Source organism: Jaculus jaculus, chromosome 13, assembly GCF_020740685.1.
Source record: "Jaculus jaculus isolate mJacJac1 chromosome 13, mJacJac1.mat.Y.cur, whole genome shotgun sequence".
In the NCBI taxonomy this organism is placed as follows: Eukaryota; Metazoa; Chordata; class Mammalia; order Rodentia; family Dipodidae; genus Jaculus; species Jaculus jaculus.
The window spans coordinates 75,128,041-75,146,378 of NC_059114.1; the positions used below are offsets into that span (position 1 = coordinate 75,128,041).

At 45.4% G+C, this 18,338-nt stretch overlaps 1 protein-coding gene across 3 annotated transcripts in view; it reads left to right on the forward strand.

Annotated features, from left to right (window-relative positions):
• Drosha (drosha ribonuclease III) overlaps positions 1–4,623 on the forward strand; it is a 145,739-nt gene extending 141,116 nt beyond the window's left edge. For all 3 annotated transcript variants that reach the window (XM_045132499.1, XM_045132500.1, XM_004652525.2), the window contains 2 exons: positions 511–557; positions 4,211–4,623. In XM_045132499.1, coding sequence (XP_044988434.1) covers positions 511–557; positions 4,211–4,341 — 178 coding nt within the window. In that variant the 3' untranslated portion in view covers positions 4,342–4,623. The remainder of the gene's footprint in view (positions 1–510; positions 558–4,210) is intronic.
• Positions 4,624–18,338: the final 13,715 nt, after the last annotated feature.

Sequence of the window (18,338 nt, forward strand, 5' to 3'; positions counted from 1 at the left end):
CATGACAGGAATATATTCCACATGTGACTTCTTGTCACTACCTACTTGGGCTTTGTGGACATGTTTAATAAGTTGGGTAAAAGGAATTATGTATGTTGTCACCTTTCTTTGAACCCTCCAATCTATATTGTATTGTACCTATCTTTTTCTGTGTGTGTATATGTGTGTGTATATATATATATATATATATAATCTTTTTATTTTTAAACTTTACATGGAGCATGTTCAGACTTAAATAAGAAATTCTTCAGACCTAATATAAATGGAAGACATTTTATTGTAGTATTGAAAGTGTGAAACAAATATCTTAAACAGCCTTTGTGCAAATAAATGACATTTCTGCATGCTCTTGTATACATTTCTATCTGTGCAGTTAGGCATGTGACAGAAGTAATCAGATGAAATTTTATATACCTAATAATGAAAATCAAGTTATGTAGCCATAACTTGTGTTTTTGAAAAAGAAAATCTTTAAATTGTGACTCACCTTTATTTTATTTTGTCTCATAGTATTCAGCAAGCAGAGATGGGAGCAGCAATGGATGCACTTGAAAAATGTGAGCCTATCTCTTTCTATAATTATGTGTTCCTAATGTAATGAGTGCTTTATAGAAAGAAAATGAGTAAGTAGAAGAATTGTTAAGAACTGATAAAATGTGATCTTGTTTTGTCATAATTACACACAGTACAGTACAGGAGATGGTGAGGTTTGTATAAAACGAGGAATAATTTTTAAAAGGCATTCCTGAGTTTTAATTTCCGTCTTTTACATAGAGTCCTGCTCTCTGCCTGGGTAACCTGTCTGAACAGCTCTCCATATTTCTGACCATGTATTTCTCCACACTTCTGTAATCTTATGTAAAGCACATGGCAGTGGCCCATGCCTTTAATCTAGCACTAGGGAGGTGTCAGCAAGAGGGTTAGAAGTTCAAGGCCAGCCTTGGCTATATAGCCAGTTTGATACCAGTCAGGCCTACTTGATACCCTGCCAAAAGGAAAGAGAGAGGGGTAGAGAGGGAGAATGGGAGGGAGGAAAGAGAAAAACATCAATATGCACATGCAAATATTCTTGTGTTTAGTTTTGTGCCTCTGTCTTAATAAAACTGGTTGGTGGCTACATTCTTCTGCACATGCTTACAGGCTAATGTGTCTGGTACAGTACGACACCTTGTTCTGCCTGGTGTGTCGCGTGCAGCCCTGTGGGTCATAAGGAATGGCTCCAGTTCATTTTCTCTTAATGGGTGCATACTACTTCCTGTTGTGAGCATGCTCTATTTTATTCAGTGTTTTTTTTTTTTAATTACTGATAGAGAGTATGTGTGCATTTACTCATGATCAACAATGAATGTCTGTATAGTGGTGCTTTCAGTTCTGTGGGATAGATTCTCAAGAGTGGAATGCCTGGGTTGAAGAAACTGCAGTTGCATAATGGACCTTGTAGGGGATGCCTAGTCTTACAAATTGAAGGTGTGAGTGCAAGGTATTTTTCCTTGAGGTCTGTTGTGTTGTGCGGAGGAAGCTGTGGGCACAGTGTGACAGTGTGGTGGTGGTATGCCTCACGTGCTCAGCTAAAGGAGATGGGAGGGAGGGAGAGAGCACAGTGTGGGGAGCGGAATGTGAAGTGGTCCAGGATTCTCAGCCAGGACACAGATTCCAGCAAAGGCAAGAGCGCCGCTAGCCAAGTGGGAATCAGCACACAGGGGCTTACTGTTTGTGGAGCAGGGAGGGTGGCTAGGGGGCAGAAGCCAGTGCTACTGAGGCCTGGTGCCCATGGGCTTGTCGGCAAGAGTCTTTCATTAACTTCGTTGGGAATCTTTCATTGATTGTATACATGAAGACATACGTTTCAGTCATGTTTGAAATAAAGGGAGACTAATTTCCAGTTAGAACTTTGCGAAAGCTGGTCTTTGGAGGATTTTCTTTTTCATTTTGATTTTTTTTGGGGGGGGGTGTTTGTATTCAGCTATAAAACAGTTCTAGAGAAATCACTTATTCTGAAACAGAGCTCCTCAGAAACATTGATGAGAGTACATTGTTTAACACTGGAAAGTCATTTGGAAGTATGTGACAGGTCCTTGAGGTTTATACTTTTGGGTCTGGAATTCATTTCTAGATATCCATCCTAAGCAAATAATTGGAATTCTAATGAGAGCATCTATGTTAGAATGATTGTGACAAGTTGGTTCATAATAGCAAATAAAAACCTGCATGTTTATCAGAAATGTTTAATAAATTATGATATCTCTCAGGCTGGCAAACATTTTTTTGTTAAAGATCAGATGTAAATGTTTAGGCTTCCTAAGCCACCCAGTCTTGTCTCAGTTACTCAGCTCTGCTGCTGTAGCCCGTGGGCTTCACTGGTAGGATGCAAGCTAACAGTTGAGTCTGTGGTCCGGTAACACTGTAGTGAGAAATGGGCTGAGAGCCATATTTAGCCTGTTGGCAGTAACTTACATTTGCTATATCCAAAGGCGATGGGGAGTTTGGGCAATTTTTTTTTTTTTACAACTGCATGTGTATAATGCCTTTTCATTCCCCCATTTACCAAATGTGATATTTTTGTAGCAATTAATGATTTTGAAAACTAATGATATGGAAAAAGGCTTAAAGAAAAGGGCTGTGGATATGTTCTGGAAGTTATTAGTGGTTAGATCCAAATAGTAGTTGTTGTTTTTTTTTTTAATTCAAGCAGTTATGCAGTAGAATGTGCTGAAGAATAGGGTTTTATTTTAAAAGTGTTTATAGGGCTGGATAGATGGCTTAGCAGTTAAGGTGCTTGCCTGCAAAGTCAAAGGGCCCAGGTTCGATTCCCAAGGACCCACATAAGCCAGATGCACAAGGGGGCGCATGCATCTGGAGTTTGTTTACATTGGCCAAAGGCCCTGGCGTGCCCATTCTTTCTCTGTATCTGCCTCTTTCTCTCCCTCTCCCTCTCTGGAATAAACAAAATGTGTTTATGATACTTGAAACCTGAATTTGCACAGTACATGGGGAATATTATTTATGGAATAAAATTTCATTCTTGTTTTATTTCTAAAATATAAGGATTCATGGATTATTAATTTTTAAAGTCACCATCTCCCAGACACACGAGGTTCACTGACGGTCTTTCAAAGGGCTTTTCCACTGCCCTGTCCCGGTGCCTTCTCTAGCCTGGGGTGCAGATGGAGCTCTGTATCAAAAAGGGAGAGAAGGAATCCAGAGCATGCCCCATGTAGATAGGTCCACCGTCGATACTCCTCACTCTTGCAACAAAAGTAAACAAGCAGACCTGCTTCCTTGAACATGCCATATTCTCCCTCAGATCTGATTCTTCATGTGTGAAACATGGAGTTGTCTTTTTCAAAGGAATAGTCTCCTATAGTCTCCAGCCAGAGCAGTGCCACTTGCTTGCTTTTGGCATTAGTAGAAGGCATGTGCCCTGTGTAGTCCTTGTCTCTGTCTTTTGGCTGGACACATGGATGGCTTTGCTCATGCTGTACTCGGTGTCTGCCTTCATTGCTGCACTAATGCAGTGCCCAAGCAACAGCAGGCTTACGAGGTTTCTAAAGCCCGGTGCAGATTGCCTCAGGGTTGCCGTACAGGGCAGGCGTCAAACGAAACATAGCCAGCCTGCCATCGAGTGATGGTTATCCTTTAATCAACTCCGAGCTCACTCCGAGTTCCTTTGCAGGTACAGCTTCGGTCCTTTCATGGCCAACTGTGAAAAGATAATTAATTACCAGACTTACACTGTGGCTTCCTTTTGTTCATCTGATCTGGTTTTACTTTTTGTCAGAAACTTTATTTTTAGGTACATATGGACATGATACCATTATTTGCTTGAAGCTTCTAGTTGAGCTTTTCCAAACTCTGAAATTCCAGTGTACTGAATCCTTTCACATCTCCCCCAGAATCACTTGTTGCTAGGAGAACAGTGCTTAAAACACCTGGTTGGAAACATTCAAAACCATACGTGTGTTTCCGCATGTCTGTGTGCTTTGGTGCCTTTACTTCACTTCACATCAGCTACCGACATTCCGACTCGGGGTGCCAACCCCGACATGCATGCTTGTGTGTGATGGAAGACCATGGCTTGCCTCTTGCGTTACAAAACCCAAGTCTGTACCTGCTATGTGTGCGTTTGTATGTGTGCACATGTTCATTTTGTATCATTCCTTGCATTTGTGGTTATCCTTTATTAAGTGTAAAATATATCTCTTTGTGTCAGATAACTTTCCCCAGATGGCCCATCAGAAGCGCTTCATTGAACGGAAATACAGACAAGAGTTAAAAGAAATGAGGTGGGAAAGAGAGCATCAAGAGAGAGAGCCAGATGAGGCTGAAGACATAAAGAAGTAAAGGAGGGCACGGAAGTGGCGGCGTATTTACTTGCTTAATAACTGTGACTGGTGTCCACTGAGACCTAACCTAGTTTTCCTTGAGACAATGAGTGAAGTGTGCCCATTGAAATAAACACAGCCAGACCGCTGTTGTTATTTCACTGACCGATGTTCTGGTTTTAGCTGGTCTGTGTTACATGTATTTGACTTCTGTCCTATTTAATGGCAAAACCTCATGCTGGTGGATGTGCACTATTCCCTTTTGTTTTGCTCTTTCAACAATAAAATGTAAGAAAGTACACACTCTGTGGCACTGGTCCTGCTTTTTGGTGTTTGAGATTGTGACCCCAGACTTGCAGCTGAAAAGGGACGAATTCACCTTACCACACCACCACCTCACCGCCCACGGCTACTCGCCCACTGTGCTAACAGCTGCACTCTTTGACATCTCTGGATTAACTAACACTTTCAGCTTTCATCTGGATATTTCATAAGTTCTCAGCTGCAAATTTCTTAAAACTTTTTAAATATTTATTTATTTATCAGAGAAAGAAGGAGAAAGAGAGAGAATGAGAATGGGTGCGCCAGGGCTTCCAGCCACTGTAAATAAACTCCAGACACTTGTGCTCCCTTGTGCATCTGGCTTACATGGGTCCTGGGGAATTGAACCTAGGTCCTTTCACTTTGCAGGCAAATGCCTTAAGCACCAAGCCATCCCTCCAGCCCTCAGCTCCAAAATTTAAGCCTGTCCCATCCTAAGCTGTGAGTCCTTTGTAAAAGGACACCATTTTGCATTTAAGTGGTTCATCAGACTAGAAAGAGGAGGACTTGGGTTTGAGCGTATTGTCTTGAATCATTGGAAAAGGGAGAAATCACGGTTCTAGGCCAGTGTCTCTTACTTGGGGCAGCAGTCCTTCGAGAAGGTTACAGAAAGACTTGGGAGTCTGAGAGTCCTTGAAGTTGTGTTTGATTTTACATGTGGGAATTGGGGGTTTTGGAAGGGGGAAGAAGCAGGAAGAGGAGGATGGATGGCTTCCATGCACTTCATGAAGTGGCCCCTGCAGTAAGGAGACAAAGCTTTTTTTTTTTTTTTTTTTAAGTGTTATTTTGCACTGAACATCATTGGCCTCTTATTAATAAAGACAAAATTTCTTTATAACAAAAATGCGTTTTTATTATCTCAATGTAGTATATACAAGTGCCTTGTATGTTCTACCCTGCCTCAAGGAGCTTGTACCAGAACCCGGCGAGCACTGAGGCAGGGGGCTGGAGGCTTATTTCAGTGGGATCGTGCAGCAGATCTTTGTAAAGGATGGCCTGTGAGTTCAGGTGAGAAGGACAAGCCGTTAGGAATCTGGAAGTGTTTCTATCTAGTGATTAAATGTTACAGATAAACATCATTGAACATGGGGGAAATGTTAGCAGTACAAAAAATTATGACTTTGAAAAAAATGTAGAAAGGTACAAAGCACAGTATGAAAGTCAATTCTTGGTGATTCTGTCATCCATGCAATGTTGCTCTCCTGTCAGACCTGTGTATACACATGCGCACGCCTGCACGTGAGCTTATGAACAGTAGGATGTCACATACATGGTTGCCATCGCCTTTTCTTTTAATTAACGAATATGTCCTATCTACATATCTTACGTGTGTCCCTGTGTTGCATTCACAGTTGCAGAATGTACTTGTCCACGGCTCTATGGGTGTACCAGCACTCATCCAGTCACCTAGCAGAAGGTTGGTTGTAAGCCATGTGTTGCTGCCACATACCCCTGTTTCACTCCCACATGAGGTGGGAGGGAGAATGGGGATGGTGAATATGGAGGGAGAAATGACAGACTGGCCTGTTGTCCCGCTTCTCCTCCAGGAAATGAAGCCAGGACGTGACACAGTGGCAGGGCAGCCCTGGGAAGGAGCAGAAAGAGAAGAAAGCTCATGTCAAGCCAGGTGTTCTTGGCGCATCTTCCATGCTACTGGGGTGCCATCTTTCTGAGTCTGATACTTAAGTTGCTTGTGCAGCAGACAACAAGATAGGAAGTGGGAAAATGCTGGGTTCATAGGTGGCCTTGACAACGTTACAAGCAAAGGCAAAATGCAAGAGAACATATTTGAATTGCTGCTGAACAAATAACCTTTACGAATCCTGAAAACATGTCACGATAGTGCCAACCCCAACGTGCCGGTCACAAATCGTTGCTGAAACCTGGGGTTTCCACTTTCTGGCTTCTTTCCGCGTTAAGGGCTCTTAAAACTTGGAGAAGTGAAGGCCACACGTAAGACCCTAGCTTAGCTCTTAGACTGAAGCCTTGCAGGCACATGATGGTGAGGGCAGAGCGGCTCCAGTGCTCTGTGGAACAGAGAGAGCGTCCGTAGAGCACTTTGGCCGGCCACTGTGAGCACACTCCAGCCTGCCTCCGACCAACCCCACTGCCACCTCGTGTCTCCGGTGCCAACCCGCAGAAGCACCAGCCAGAATGGGTAAGTCTGTGTGTGATTGAACTGTGGTCTAGTCTTGTTGGTTACCAGGGCTGATGAGCAGGATGGTTTCTCTTCACGAGGTGGGGGCTGGTGTGGTGGGAGACTCATTAAACAGTGGTGTGTGGGCAGAGGCAGGGGCTCGGAATGACTGGGGGGGGGCTTCTCAGAGGCATTGTCTCTTGACTTCATTGGACTGGGATAGGGAGCTGGAGGGGGTCTGGACTTACATCCACGAGAAATATACCTACACATCAAATCTGAGGCTTAGAGGGGCTTGTCTGCTACCCCAAACTAGTGTTGCCTGAACTCATACAGCGTCCTGAGCCATGAACTTGGCTGTAATTAAATGCCTGTCCAACCAGATGGAAAGAACTTGTTCATTCCCCTATTGCCAAATGCTGTAATGAACCAGTGCTCACATTTTTTTTTGTAGAAGGATGTTTACTTACAGTTCAGAAATCCCCTAGGCTTAGATTAAAAGGTTTCTAATTGATAATGACAAAACAAATCCCTACTTATGAATTAAGGGTTCTGAGAACATGCTGCGTTCAAAGGTTTGTTGGGACAGTTGCAGCATATACGGCGTCCTGGCCGAAGAAGGCCAAACGTGTAGTCCGTGTCTGCAGACTGCTCACTGTTTGGAAAAGGAAACACCTATGACTGTCAGGGCCTGCAAAGGACCGGAAGAGAGACCTGTTCCTTCTGGAAGGGTCTTAAGGGGGTCACCTAGTCTACCAGATTGTGGAATCTACCATACTGCCTGGACCAAAAAAGCCTTTTGTCAAGTCAAACATTTTATTTAAGCACAATAGCATTATGATATCACAAAATTATCAAAATGTCCTTAATAACTTGTAACCACCAATCCATATGCACACGTACAGTTGCCATGTTCAAGCACTGATTCAAGTAGGGTCCGCGAATGACTTCTAGTTTTTATAACTCTTAAGTCACCTTTGATCCAGGAAAGCCCACCACTCCCTCTTTTTCATGACCAGTTAGTTCTAGAAGCTGGGTCAATTCAGCATGTGGTGCATTGCTTCCCTGTGGGGTCAAGCTTCTCTGTATCCTCTGCCTTAGATAGCCCTGATGTAGTCAAAATGTGTGGCAAGTGTATATTTCAGGAATCACCTGGCCCCCAGTTATTATTTCCGTAGTGCCATTTCTCCAATGGGTAGGTTCATTAAGTTGGTCAGTATGGCCAAGCTAGAGATGTTTTCAGCAGTTAAACTTGTGGTCATTTGTTAACAGTAATAGAAAATAAATACTTGGAGCTGGAGAGATGGTTTAAGCTGTTGAGGTGCTTGCCTGCGAAGCCTAAGGACCCAAAGTTCAATTCCTCAGGAACCACATAAACTAGATACAAAATGTGCAGGTATCTGGAATTCATTAGAGAAAAATGAATACAGTCCCGTTCTCTCTAAGCAGCTAATCTCTTCAGGTTTAAAATAGCTCGTGGGGGGCTGGAGAGATGGCTTAGCGGTTAAATGCTTGCCGGTGAAGCCTAAGGACCCTGGTTTGAGGCTCAATTCCCCAGGACCCACATTAGCCAGATGCACAAGGGGGCGCACGGATCTGGAGTTCATTTGCAGTAGCTAGAGGCCCTGGCACGCCCATTCTCTATGTATCTGCCTCTTTCTCTCTGTCGCTGTCAAATAAACAAATAAAAATAAACAAAAAAATAGCTCCTGGGTTTCCTCTCACCTCTAGAATAAGGCCTGGGTTCCTTACAATGACGCAAAGTCCCCTCGTGAGCAGATGTCAGCTTCTGAGTGGCCCCACTTATATACCGTCCAGCCCCACAGCACTAATTGCAGATGCTTAAGTACTTTCTGGTTCTCTCCTCCCCAGAATCATTTCTCCAAACGGGCCACCTCTCTGCACGTTATTTCTTAGCTTTTCAGTCCCTGGTTCTTAAGTGTTGAGTGAGGTGGACCCTCTGGGGCTCTGTCCTGACTCAGTTGACTTTCCCCCCTTTCCCCACTAGCACAGCCTTGGGGGGCAGGACTGTCCCTGATCTGTCTTGGAGCTGTGGGGCTCCGGTGCCCGACACTTGGTGGGCTTTCCATCAGTCTTCACTGAGTAAAAATAACTGGTCTCAGGCTGGGGAGATGGCTCGGTGGAAACACGTGCCACTCAAGCCTGAGGACCCAGGTTTGATGCTCAGATCCCCCCACATGAAAATCTGGACACTTGTGACTTCTATAATCCCCCATGCTGACTGGAGATGAGCGGCAGAGAAGGGACAATTTTTGGGAAGCTTTTGGAGAGTGCACCACAAAGAGCAGAGAGACATTGAGAGAAACCCTGCTTCAATGAGGTGCAATGTCCACGCTGGACCCGAAGGGTGTCCTCCGACCTCCACACACGTGCAGTGGCGGACACATGCCCACCCACCCCTCTCTTACACTCACACACACACATTCATATTAAAAAAATAACTGGGCCGGGTGTGGTGGCGCACGCCTTTAATCCCAGCACTCGGGAGGCAGAGGTAGGAGGATCGCCGTGAGTTTGAGGCCATCCTGAGACTCCATAGTGAATTCCAGGTCAGCCTGGGCTAAAGTGAGACCCTGCCTTGAAAAAACAAAAAAAACTAAAAATAACTCGGCTGCTTTTGCCATTCTTCCACAACCTTCGGGGACCTCCTGTGGGGACCCAGCTTCCTGTAAGTAGGTGAGGCAGAGAGAATGATCTGCGCGCCGTAGGCCAGTGCAGCGCGCCACCCTCTGGGTCTCCTGCACTTGCGTCAGGCAGGAGCTGAGCGCTCTCGCCCGGCTGCGTGAGCTCAGATCCAGCAGGAAGCAGCGCTTTCCTTGGCTTTTCCGCCTCTCCAAGGCCGGAGCTTCATAGAATGGACAAGGCGGGGAACAGCTCCCGGAGCATTATCCGAGGTCACGGACCAGAGCCACGGCAGCTGCAGGGAAGAAAGGCTGAGTCATCGGGGACAGCATGAACTGGTGGCTTAGGACAGGCTTTGGCCACCGTCTGTCATCGCCAGCATACCTCGCTATGACAGATGACCCTCAGTTCCTCGTATGTCATCTTATATAACATCTCTCACTTTCATTTCCAACTGGATCGTCACTGAATTCTTTTTTCTTTTTTTTTTTTGGAAATTGGGGGGTTTCTCTGAGTAGTCTGAAAACAAATCTCAGAACCTCAACTTTTCCCAGTTGGAATCTCACCTCTGACTCACACATCCAGGATCCCAGAGACACCCCTTTGACTAGCACCCTGCCACCTCAACCCCAACAGTTTTCTGTCAGCAACAGTGAACAAAAGACCCCTGTCCATAACTTGAGAAGCTGCCTGTAAAATTTCCCTTGTGCTTCAGATCAGGGAGGAAGTTTTTGGTGAAGTTTTGAAAGAAAAACCCTGCGGCTGGCTGAGCATTTGCATGCTGAATATTAGCCCGTCATGACTTGAGACTCCCCGATAAAACAACTTGTAATGAAAATGCAGCAAGGCTCTTAACAGCAGTGAGTCTAACGCTCACCTCTATTATTACAATAATGGGGGTCTCGTGGAGCTGTTGCGAGTACTGGCTGCCCCTTGACTAGAATTCAGCCAGCAAGATCAAGAGAGAGCCCTAATTGCCTTTCTTCTCAGATCAAACAATTGACTTAATTCTCCAGGCCTACATATGGAAATGTGTTTGAGGAGATTCAAATAGGTTATAGTGGAGGATTAAGGTTTTTCTCTGCAGATTATACTTTTATGCCCCGTAGTTCATTGCTTGAAGTGTTAAGTAGTTTTGTCAAAATAAGCGGGGCTGGAAGGATTTTTAGAAACTTACAAATCACCTATCTTGCTGAGTAACACAGGGGGTGTGTGCTTTCTCCCCTTTTCTTTCTCTCTCCCTCACTTTCTTTCTTTTTTTTAACTTAATGGTAGTGGCTTGGGGGTATGGAGAAATTAACCATGTAAAAAGATTAGCTGGAAATTCAAGGGGCACCTTAGATAAGAGGCATAAAAGTGCGGGGGTCTGTTGTGTTTTGTCTGTTGAAAATTGTTTCACAGATGATGTGGCTCAAGCAGCAACAGAAAGAGAAGGGATTTGCTCCTGAATGCCTGACTGCCTGAGGACCAAGTCCAAAGGAGATGCAAAATCCGACCCTGGAGGCTTCTTGCAGCGCAGTGCTAATCAGCGTTATTTTACCCACTAAGACATCATTTCTGCTTGAAGGAGTTGGAGGCAAAGTAAGCTTTCATTTTCATGCAATGAATATTCCCAGGAAAGGGCACTTGTTAGGAAGTCATCAGTAACATCCTGTCCTTAGTTCCACAAGTGGCTGTGGGTCAGCCAACTTTACCTGCTTACTTGTTCTCCTACGGGGACGTGTGTCTGCCTTGATCTGAAGGCCGCACTGTGAATTCACCCAGGGCATTTACAGGGTGATCCGTATACCCCCACTTTTAGTTATCCCGGGTCTGGATCATTACTGAGCAAAGCCACATTAAATTGGATTGGGGGTTGGAGAGATGGCTTAGTGGTTAAGGCGCTTGCCTGCAAAGCCTAAGGACCTACGTTCGATTCTCCAGTCCCCATGTAAGCCAGATGCACAAGGTGGTACATGCACCTGGAGTTTCTTTGCAGCTCTCATTCTCTCCTTCTCCCACCTCTCTCTCTTCCCCTCCCTTGCAAAGAAAGAAAGTTAGAAAGAAAGAAAGAGGAAGGAAGGAAGTTGGATTGGGCTGGAGAGATGACTGAGTGAGTAAGTCTGCATCTTACAACAAACACGGAGGCCTGAGTCTGCCCCAGTCTGGATCTCCAGAGCCCATGTAAATGGCTGGCATGGCCATGTATGTCTAACCGCAGCTATGTAACACGGGCTCAAAGACTGCAATCTCCAAAATCAGTAAGAAACTGTTGTAAAGGAATAACAGGCAGGTGTGCGATGGGAGGGGGAGCCTGATGGTCTCTGGCTGCCACAGGTGCGCACATGAGGCTCAGCAGGCATACCGGGGGTGTCCCACGTGTATATACCACACCACACATACATATTACACACACACACACACACACACACACACTATTGCACAAGAAACAGCGAATGTAAGCTGAAGACTAGACAAAGCTGCGACAATGGCAGGACAGCCTTGATGTGCAAACGTCCCCTCACAACCATGGCACTTTTGTCTTTTCTCCGGCCTGGCACAATTACATTTACTTCCGGGGGGCGACTCCTCGCACTGAGTCTTGGCAGGTGCCAGAGAAATTATTCTTCCGACTTTGATTTCTCAGTGGACTCTCCATTTTTCCCAGCCTTGCTCTCTGACTTCTCATAGGTAAGAAATCCATCAACAGGCATCAGTACTTGTCAATATTCCCAAACCACTAACAAAGGCTCTCCTAGCCCCAACGCACTCCCCAATGTTTGCAGGGTCCGGGAAACCTCATATATTATTTACAGACCCCTCTCCACAGAGGCACATAGCAGGGCAGAGTTAAGTAGTGAGTGTGTGGATGCGAGGCTGGCCTGGACAGAGCTAAGTCATGCAAGGGGAGAGGAAACACAAGGTGTGAGAGCTGGTGGCTGCCAGAGCTTGCTGCTTCTCAGAAGCTGGGAGCCCCGGGGCTTGAGCAAGGGAAGCAGGCAGGTGTAGGTGGAGGAAGTTTTACCTGGAGATAAGGATCACGAAGTGTGACCAGTGTCCACGCCATGCCCTTCTCTGTCTCTCAAGACTGCGTCAGCAAAATAGCCTTTGCTCATAGATACAGCTGTGGAATCAAGCGTTGAGATCAGGGCCTAGAACGACCACACAGAGAGCTGAGAGCACGCAGGTCTAGCCAAATGTGGGTCACAGTGCCTAGGGGACTGACAGGGGAACTGATCTCTCTTCCACCTCCCCGTGGCTTACACATCCCTCCATTGTCAATTTCCCCTTTTGGCCATTCCCATCCTGATCCAACCCTAAATGGACCCCTCTGCTCTTTCAAGCCCCCGGGCCTTCATTGTTTAGATCATCATCTCTGTGTCTCAGCACAAATGAAGTCCCTTCCGGCAGCATGGCGGCCTCAAACTGATGAGCATCGAGCATGCCTTGCACACAAGTGCAGGATGAATGCTTTCAGACGGACTGGAGAGACCCGGAAAGTGCAGGCTTTATTTAGCCTTTGTGGGCAACAGGCAAGTAAGAAGAGCATTATGCAGGTGCCTTTTATGAGCAAGGGAGATGACTGCACAATTTTTTTTGATAGTATTATCTCATGGAGAGCCAGGCGTGGTGGCGCACGACTTTAATCCCAGCACTTGGGAGGCAGAAGTAGGAAGATCGCCATGAGTTCGAGGCCACCCTGAGACTACATAATGAATTCCAGGTCAGCCTGGGCAACAGTGAGACCCTACCTCGAAAAACCAAAAACAAAACAAAACAAAACAAACAAAAAAACCTCATGGAGGGCTGGCTTAGCAATTAAGGCGTTTGCCTGCAAAGCCAAAGGACCCAGGTTCGATTCCCCAGGACCCACGTTAGCCAGTTGCACAAGAGCCTGGCGTTTGTTTCTTTCTCTGTCAAATGAATAAATAAAAATGAAGTATTAAAAAAATACCTCATGGCATTTGAATTCCATATAATTTTCAATTTTACTCTTTTGATTTTTTTTTTCCCAGCTCTTTAATATGATAGAAACCATTCTTGGCTTGGGATGCATAAAAACACGTGGTGAGCTAGATTTGGCCCATGGGCCATGACTTACTGACCTGTGCATTAAGGAGCTTGAAAAACACCGCTGTGGATCAATCTGTATCCAAAGGCAGGGTGTACTTCCTGCCTCTGCGTCCCAGCCTGATTCCTGATGGACAGGCAGGATGGCGGAGTTACAGGATTTTCTGCTATCCTTCCAAGTAATTAGGCTGCAGGCCATATTCCTTAAGCACATGCCCTTTTATCAGAAGACTGTATCAAGGGACCTCAAGGGCGATCCTCCTTTTTTTTTTTTTTTTTTTTTTTTTGATAGCATATGGTTTTCAATGCACTTTATTTTTTATTTTTATTTTTTTTCAATGCACTTTAACACACCATCTTGTTTAATTGTCAGAATATCCTGAGAGGTGGGAAGGGTAATGATTACCTTGATTTTTGTTTTTGTTGTTGTTGTTTTTTTCAAGGCAGGGTCTCACTCTAGCCCAGGCTGACCTGGAACTCACTCTGTAGTTCCAGGCTGGTCTCGACCTCACAGCGATCCTCCAACCTCTGCCTCCTGAGTGCTGGGATTAAAGGCATGTGCCGCCACCAGCAGCTGGATTATCTTAATTTTTTTTTTTTAAATTGAAAACGAGCCTAAGCAAAACCAAGGCTTTGAGTCCCTGTCTCAAAATGATGAAAAAAAGAAACGTAAGACTTTGAATATTTTGAGAAGTTGTTAGCCTTGTTTATTGCAAGCTAAAAACATATCTTAAAAGTAAAAGGGTCTAAAAGCCAAATAAATCTCAAAGATGAAAAGAATAGGCTTCAAGGTAATAATTAGACTCCCAAAGACAGTTCTAAGATGCTTCTAATGGCCAGTACTATTATGTGTTTTGTTAGTAGCACATATGTCAAGATCTTAAAACGGGCAAAAGAGAGAGAGAGAGAGAGAACGCCAAGAAAATCACAGCACAGGTTGGGCATCAAGGGAAGCATGAATGGGGACATAAAGCCCGAGACTCTGACCGGGTTGCTCAGATCCAGAGGGATTACAAAGACCTAGACTTTAATGAACCATGGCAGCTCAGTGGCGAAGGCGATCTCACTGCCCATTTAGTGCAGCCTTCCTTCTGGGAAGAGGTCAGGGAAGCAGGGAGAGCCCACTGACACTGTCTGCTTCAATCGTGGCCACACGGTGACATCACACAAACCCAAAGGTCTTTGAACACTACCCCAGGAAGTGTCACTTCGTGACAGAACTGGTGCCCTCACAGGGTACTGGTTAACAGGGAGAGCTTTGGAGTTGCACTCACCTGGGTTCAAATTCCCAGCCCTCCCCTGACTGGCATGTGACAGTCAGGAGCTTGCCTTCGTGTAGCTCACAGCTTATAAAGGGTAATGCGATTGCCACCTCCTTGGCTTGTGGGTAGCACTAAGTGAGGCAATATGTGTAAAATGCCTGACACGTAGCAGGTGCCTACAGAATATGCTTTTGTAACCAGCATTTTTCATTCATGTTAGTGGCGGGGGTGGGGGGGAAGCTTCAGGTTGGATTTCAAACAATGGGGATGTGTGTGGACTTCTGGGGTGGGGAGTCACGTGGTCTGAGGAAGGCTGCTGTGAGGCCAAGTTGCTGTATTGTGGCAATGACGTTCATAAAGTCTGTCTCACAGGGTCATTGGGAGAGCTAAAGAGGACAGTATGGTTTTATAAGATTTTATATTGTCATATAGCATCAGCAAGATGTTCATGACAATGTCTCCATGTATACACAAACATACCATCTCGTTCCATAGAAGATCGGAGACATGCTTCAGACCTCAGGCAAAGTTCAAAACCCTCAGAGAAGATTCCACACAGAATGCCAAATAATAAACAGCTGGGCATGGTGGCATATGTCTTTAATCTTGGCACTTGGGAAGCTGAGATATGAGGATTGCTGTGAGATTGAGGCCAGCCTGAGGCTACAGAATGAAATTCACAATAGCCTGGGCTAGAGTGAGACCCTACCTTGAAAACAAATTAATAATAATCAATTAAAAATACAAAGTAAGGGGCTGGAGGGATTGCTTAGCAGTTAAGGCGTTTGCCTGAAAAGCCAAAGGACCCAGGTTCGATTCCCCAGGACCCACGTTAGCCAGATACACAAAAGGGTGCATGTGTCTGGAGTTCATTTGCAGTGGCTGGAGGCCCTGGTGCGCCCATTCTCTCTCTCTCCCTCTTTCTGTGTCAAATATATAAATAAATAAAAATAAATACAGAGTAAGAATGAGGGTATAGGTGAAAATAGAAACCAAAGATGCAGGAGAAATAAACATTCAAAACCATATGCAAGATTTTCTCTCCTTTCCTATTCAACCTGAGCAACAGATGGATCTCCAATCTGCTAAAAGTCAAAGGGAGGAAAAAAGAGAGGTATGGGGCTTAGCACTTCAGTGCTTGCCAGCAAAGCCAAAAGACTCAAGTTCGATTCCCCAGTACCCACATAAGCTAGCTGCAGTAGGTGGCACATGCATCTGGAATTCATTTGTAGTGGCTAGAGGCCGTGGCTCACCTATTCTCTTTCTCTCTCTCTCTCTCTATATATATATATATATCTGCCTCTTTCTCTCCCTCTTCCTCTCTTTAAATAAATTAAAAAGAAAAATTTTTCTTAAAAAGAAAGAGGTGTGGTTTTTCATTCTCATTGAAAAAAAATGTTGTTTCTCCCTCCCATCCTCTTCATTCTTTTCCTTTATCCATCCTTCTAGAAGCAGAAGTTTGCAATCTTTACTACAATTGTACTTAGGTATGTGCTATTTCTAGATGGAGTCGCAGAAAAGTTTCCTTGCTTGCCTGAGATCATAGAGTGGTGGGAGGCAAGGCCAGAGTGCAGAGCAAAGCACTAGTCCCTGGCTCTGAAGAGAACTGTTCAGCCAGAGCCCTGCAGAGCTGTTCACTCTTGTGTTAGCCAGGGGCTGCCTTACAGCCCCCAGATTTCTGCCAAGTGCAGTGTTTTTTAATGAAAAGAAGCAGAATTCAACTCTGCCATTAAGTAAGCAGAAACAGCCTAATGGAAGGTGTGCCTTGGGGCTGGCTACTGATGCGAGAGAGCAGCCCCCTGGCCCTGAGCTTAGGATGGGTTTAGCAGAGGCTCATGCAGGGCCCCAGCCCTTGCTAAACGCTGCGTGTGACGTCAACTTGAGCCAGGGCACAGCAGACTTCTGCAGGAAGTATTCTTTCACAAGAAAGAAGTCCAACTCAGGTTTAGATGGGGCAAGAACACACAGAAAGCAGGAGGGGAAGAAAATAAACCGGTTCCCAGGGCCCACACCAGCCCTTGAATCTAGTCTGGTAACGGATGCTACAGCTCTGTTGTCCAGAGTTACAAGTCATCATAACTAAGTGAGGTTCAAGTTTACGGCATAGTGTAAAGTATATTGTTCCCCGGGGTCTATTTAATAGATCCATAAAGTCCTGAGTTAAGGAGCTCCACCAGGCACCATCATATTGCTACCTGAACTGGAGAGCTTGCCCATTATAGCAGCCCAGAGTAAGTGACACCATGATTTTAGCACAGCTTATGTGTCTCTGGGTGGCCATAGATTTTGTTAGCATGGATTCCAAAGTGCATCTCACAGTCGGGTCGTCAGGGAGACACTAAGTGACCAAGAGGGCAATATTCCTACAGTAAACCTGGCACCTGGCATCTAGGGCTTGCCTTCTCGTGTCTCTTGATCAAAGCTGAGGGCTCAGCACCTGCAGCCGAGCTTGGGGGAGGCAAGTCCGGCAGAGGCAAGTATCACTGGGTTCAGTTCTGTGTCTTCCAACATTGAGTTTGCATGATGGGCTTTAGGTAGCCTTCCAAACATACCACATATATCTTAAGCATCTGTTGCAGTTACCTTCTGTGGTGGTTTGATTCAGGTGTCCCCTGTAAACTCAGGTGTTCTGAATGCTAGGTTCCCAGCTGATGGAGATTTGAGGATTAACACCTCCTGGAGGGAGTGTATGGTTGGGGGCGGGCTTATGGGCGTTATAGCCAGTTTCCCCATGCCAGTGTTTGGCACACTCTCCTGTTGCTGCTGTCCACCTGATATTAGCCATGGGGTGATGTCCACCCTCTGCTTATGCCATCATTTTCCCTGCTATCATGGAATGTCCCCTCGAGTTTGTAAGCCAAAAGAAACCTCTCGTTTTCCCCCAAAGCTGCTCTTGGTTGGGTGATTTCTGCCAGCAATGCGAACCTGACTGCACCATCTTCTTGCTGTGACAAGACATCTAGGGGCAGTGTATGGAAGGAAAGGGTTTACTTTGGCGAATGGTCACGGGGGGAGACTTCATCTCAGCAGAGCAGAGAGAAGGGCACTAAACCTTGTCACAGCAACTGGAAGGTAGCAGCAAGAGTGAACAAGCTCAGGCTGGAGATATGGCTGAGTGGTTAAGACACTTACCTGTGAAGACTAAAGACCCAGGTTTGATTCCCCAGAACCCCACATAAGCCAGATCCACAAGGTGGCACGTGTAGCTGGAGTGCAGTTGCAGGGGTCAGAAGCCCTGGTATGCCTATTCTCCCTCTGCCTCCTTTTCTCTCTCTCAAATAAAAAATAAATAATTTTTTTAAATAAAGAGTGAATAAACTATAAACACCCAATGGGCTGGATATTAAACCTGCAAGTCACCAGAAAGGTTCTACCCCGCAATGGCTCCACCAGCTGGGGATTGAATAAGAAGGCTTAATCACAAACATGAGAAGTTATGAGGCACATTTCACATTCAAACCACCACACTATTCAGCACCTTTTTAAAATTTTTTAAGTTTTTTATTTGGGAGTGAGAGAATTGGCGAACCAGGGCCTCAGCCACTGAAATCCATCTCCCAGATGGCTTGAACCACCTAGTGGGCATGTGGGCTTGCCTCACCT